General features: G+C 46.3%; 1 protein-coding gene across 1 annotated transcript; it reads right to left on the bottom strand.

Annotated features, from left to right (window-relative positions):
* Window positions 1–1511: 1511 nt before the first annotated feature.
* On the bottom strand, window positions 1512–3410 carry LOC117013470 (C-C motif chemokine 2-like). The gene is made up of 3 exons (XM_033090652.1): window positions 3275–3410; window positions 2340–2457; window positions 1512–1983 (listed from the first exon to the last, which is right to left on the bottom strand). The coding sequence occupies exons 1-3, from the start codon at window positions 3348–3350 to the stop codon at window positions 1878–1880; spliced, it is 300 nt and encodes a 99-aa protein (XP_032946543.1). The 5' UTR covers window positions 3351–3410; the 3' UTR covers window positions 1512–1877.
* Between the last annotated feature and the right edge of the window lie 1693 nt (window positions 3411–5103).

Here is a 5103-nt window from a genome sequence, read left to right as displayed (position 1 = left end):
TTTTCAAGAGACGTGCTCCCAGATTGTAGACTCTAGGTTTTCCTGCGTTTCTATTTGTAACACATTATCATCCCTATTTTATCGACAGAGACTCAGCATACCCAACCTGCTCTAAGTGACAGAGTGACTCGGTGCCAGTTCTGGGTTAGAACCCCAGTGTCCTGCTCGCCTCCCAGGGTTTTCTCCAGCATCTCATGCTGCTAAAGGCACTGGCTGGTCTTGACCCAGTAACCGTCTCCCCACAAGAGTGGGAAGGTACCGTGCAAAATGTACTTAATAGGGCAGTGTATCGTACACCTGGTTTTATTAGTAGAGGGACCGTCTATGCATAAATAGGTCACATGCCACACAAGAGAATACAGACTTTAGGAAAACGAGGCCCATCCATCTAAGTGGATGATCCTGGCCTCCTGGGATTAGGAGGGCGGATAGTGCTAGAGAGAAGTACATTCTGGTTTCAGGGAAGCTGACCCCTTAAAACGTGGGTTGAAGAAGGGGCTTCTTAGCTGAGGTCACAGGTCATCCTCCTCCATCTCCTACATCTATAACACTCATGCCTAGCTCATTCTTTTCCAACGCTGCCTCTTAGGCTCCATATTCAGGCCCTCATTGTCTCTTGCCTGGACCCCTGCAGTAACCTCCCCTTTGTCCCGACTTCTCCAGGTCTGCACGAAGCCATATGTTACATTTCCTGAAACTCACCTCTGAACCTTTGAAATTGGCATGTCCTTCTTCAGTGGACCAATATTTTCAACATCTCCTTTTCACCTATGACGTTGAGTACTAACTTACAGCCTTGGCGTTCAACATCCTTTACTCAACTTTCCTTTCTCAACTTCCCCATCACTTGACCCAGCCATGGACCGCCAGCTCCCATCTGATTGGTTTTCTCCCTCTTGGATGTATATGCCATCGTAATTTCTACCCTTACGTACTTGCTTCCATTCTGCTTTCTCCTTTTCTTAATAATCTTGTAATTTTTAAAGAAAAAAACTCATCATTCATCAAGGATAAATTCAAGTGGTACCCTTTTTATGAAATCCTAACCTAACCATCTTATTGGAGGACATTTAAGTCTTTCCCTGATTTCTCAATATCCACAGTGTCTGCATTACTCCAAGTTGGAGGATTAGTTAAAGGGGGAGAGAATGAGGGCAGGTCCCCCAGTTAAGGGACAGTGGCAATAGATTAAAGAGGCTGTGGGCTGGGTTCAGGGGCTATGAGAAAAGAAATGGGGGTGGCATTCTTGCTAAACAGGTGGCACGGGTAGCTGGGATCTGGGCAAATGGTGTTGGGGTCTGGAGTGGTCGTGGCCTGATTGGGTCTTGCCTTCAAGGTCTTTCACTCAGATGAGCCCATCCAGTGAAAAACACCAGAACAATCCACATTTTCCTTCCTTTGAAACATGAACCCTGCCCTCTGAAACCTCGCTTCTCCCTTATCACCAAACATACTCCGCTTTTTAATTTTCTTCAAGAAAACACCAAAAGTCAGGTTTTGTATAAAAATATATATATTGTTCAATAGTTACATGTCATACATTTCCACAATAACATTTTTCGCAATACCTTGGAATTTAAAACAAGTGTTTGCATTAACGATTCTTGCAAGGATCCCCCTACCGTCCCAGGGTGGAATTGGAGTTCACAGAGGAAAGCAATTCACCTATGTCTCCATATCTAAAAAACACTAGTAGTCAAGATAAATGTAAACATTAATAACTTAAATAAGGTTAAATTTACCTAAAGCATCATGTTTCATATCGATAAAAAATGTTCACACTCTTTCAAAATATAATAAAATAATATCGGGGTGTATTTAGGGAAAACCAGAAGAAAATAAATTAGGTTCAGATTCTCGGGTTGCGGAGTGACTGTTCAAGACTTTGGAGTTTGAATTTTCTTGTCCAGGTGCTTCATGGCGTCTTGGACCCACGGCGCCTTAGGGTCGGCACAGACTTTCTTCATCTGTCTCGTCTGGAAGCTGTGGGGAGAGAGGGGTACGATTACATGGAGTTCCACTGAGATTTCAGCCCAGGAGCGCAGCACGTTCTGCCCTAAGAAGCTCCCATGAGAACTAGAGGAGGAAAGTGGGTGGAAGGCGGGTACCCAGCACACGCTGCTCCTAGAGATGTCCCAGTGACTTCAGGCTAAAGAAATTGGGATGGTCTGAATCAGCACCCAGATGGAAAAGGGTCCCAGGAGTCGCTTCTCCCCTCGTTTTCCCACTGGGCACCTTTGGATATTGGATTACACTCTCTGAGTCTAAGATTGTGAGGCTCCCTTTTTCTTCTGAGGAAGCAGTGGACCAGAGAGAAAAGAAACGTGTGCTCAACTCACATCACAGCTTCTTTGGGACAGCGGCTGCTGGTGACTCTTCTGTAGCTCACCAGCTTCGGTTTGGGGATGATCTTATTGATGAAATCATAGCAGCAGGTGACTGCGAAACCAAATGAATCTGTAAATAGAACCACAAAGAAAAAACATTTCAGGATGGATTAGATTCTTCTGATCTTCATCGGAGTGGGAAAGAGTAGTAAGGAGAAGGCAAAGGGAAATCAGGAGTAGAGGTAGAGCCTATTACATTTCAACATTTCTGCCTATACCTCAGAGCTAGAATGGTACACTGACTCAGTTTACTATGCTGTAAAATGGGTAGAGAGCATTGATAACAGACTGAGGGAAGGGGGAGCTGTTAAAAACTACATAAATCCTGGGAGTGTCATTAGGAGGAGCTAATACTCCAAATTATCCGAGTCAGAGAAGATCAGTTTTGGGACCCCAGGTATAGGTCCCCCTTTAGGCTCCAGGTAATCTATGCCTGGTCATGAGCTTCTCTGACACCCACTGCCTCTGCAGAGCCGCGTCTCTGGAAGCTGGACTGAATGAAGCATAGTCCAGATTCTGGGTCTCTTCTTCTCCACTCCACTGTATCTGGAAATACCCTGCACACCCACCACCAAGCCCCGCTCTTTGATCACCCCAATCTCCTAACATTGTTGAAAGGAGCTGGGACAGTAACTATACTGAGGGTGTGTTTCCAGAGCTAGAATCTTGGAAGGAGCTATATTTGGGGTTCACAGTTGGATTTCTCACTCAGGCTCTGCCCCGCAGCAGCTGTGTGGTCAAGCTTACTTCTTATCCTTCTCTGAGCTTGCTTGCCTTGTAAAAGCAGTTGTCAAAGTGAGGCTGTGGATACCCTTTCTGTTCTAATGGCCCAGGATAACCCAGAGATGGGGTGATGTGTTTCAAAGGGAAGGAGGGAGGCGGCTTACCTGGCTGAGCCAGCACCTGGGTGCTGAAGGTGGACACAGTGAGCAGCAGGCACAGAAGGGCAGCGGAGACCTTCATGGTGGAGGGTGAGGGCGTGAGCTTCAGCCTGAGAGTTGTTGGTGTCTGGGTTTCTCTCTCTCTCTCTGCTCCTCTGGCTGCTCTGCCTGCCTTTTATTGAAAGCCATGGGTGGAGCAATGCTTGGCCCAAAGCAACGTCATCCTCGATGAATGACTAAGTGGAAGTTTAAATGTGCTGAGCAACTTTAGTGTCCTGAGAAGTTTCCAGGAAATAGGAGACGGAAGCAGTGGGTTGGGTAGGACACTTTCTATCCAACGGGTGACCAAAAGAAGTGAGAGTGTGTGTGTGGGGGGGAGATGGGGGAGGGGGGAGAGGCACAGTTCTATGGAGAGTGATCACAGACATGAACCAAAGCGGTTATTCTTAAGGATTCTGCTTTCTGTGAAGTGAATCTTACAGAAGGAAAAGAAGCTACTAGCAAGCAGAGATCAAAGGAGAAATGAAAGCATCCTAGGGCTTATCCCTGGCCCACCTTCAGACAACCGCCCAAGGGGCTTCCATTCAGGAAGGGGCCCTGGGGTCTTGACAGACTCCTCAACAGCATATTAAATCCATTTGTCTTTAAAAGGCAGATGGTAATGGAAGCTTAGCAGAACCACAGGATTTTGTAACCACAGAACTGAATTGTAAGAATCATTGGATTCTTGGAAGAAGCCATGTAGAGCTGCAAAAGAAATTTTCACGTGATGCTCGTGTAGTGCTTACTCTGTGCCAGGAACAAGTGCTCATTTTTCAATTCTCCAATCCCATCGAGTCAGTATTATTAATTCCCATTTTATACATCAGACAACCGAGGCGCAGAGGGGTTAAGCAACCTGCCCAAGTTCCCCAGAGCAGGACCCTGTGTCTGTGTTGTCACTACTAGGACATACTTCTGGAGGAAATGTCCAACTAGCTGCCTGGATATTATCTCAGCATCGTCCGAACTAGCAGGCGAACTAGCAGGTGCCTAAAGGGGAGTTGAGACATTCCTGGGGGTTATGTCACTGTGACTTTGGAGCCTGCGGTCAGCACAGCAGGTGGCAGTGAGCAAGGAGGTGTCCTGAGGTTGTGGCTGTTATCCCAGCTTCTTTCTGGATTTCCAGGGAGCAGGCGTGAGCAGAGGGACAGGACTATGGGACTTAGAACACCTGCTTTCATGCTGCAGCTCTGCCTGAGATTTCCTCAGAGACCACAGAATCGTAGTAACAAAACCCGCAAAGACCTTAGAATTCACTTCAGTGAACTCTGTCCTTTTACCAATATGATAGAATTCCTTCAGGCATGTTAGCATCTGAGCCGATCCTGAAATTCTGGTTTCTTGAGTTCCTCATTCTTCTGTTTCATGTTTCTGAGCCTTGCTTTGCCTCTGCCCAGTGGTCATGGAAGGATCTAGTGACTTTTCATTACTAAAGGGTCATTGAGACTAAAGTGCATGGAGCTTCTTGGCAGACATACCTGCCAACCACTCCCTTTGTAATAAGAAATGAGTTATACGGAACAAACGTCTGTGTCTGGTCAGTAGTAAGGGATCAGAATGGTTAAGAAAAGGAATAACTGTTACTGAGTACTTACTAGGGGCCAGGCATTGTGCTGAGGTGCTTTCCAGCATTGTCTATTCGTCCTCCAAACAACCCAACCTTCTTTGGCTGGAACCAAAGTTAAGTAACTTGTCAAGGATCTCATAGAATAGCAGGTGGGGCGGAGAGTCCTATTCAAGACACTTTAATTCCAGAATCCCTACTCCCACGCACTAGGCTTAATATCTCATGA

Source organism: Rhinolophus ferrumequinum, chromosome 21, assembly GCF_004115265.2.
Source record: "Rhinolophus ferrumequinum isolate MPI-CBG mRhiFer1 chromosome 21, mRhiFer1_v1.p, whole genome shotgun sequence".
Taxonomy (NCBI): domain Eukaryota; kingdom Metazoa; phylum Chordata; class Mammalia; order Chiroptera; family Rhinolophidae; genus Rhinolophus; species Rhinolophus ferrumequinum.
This window is presented reverse-complemented; position numbering and strand designations above follow the sequence as displayed.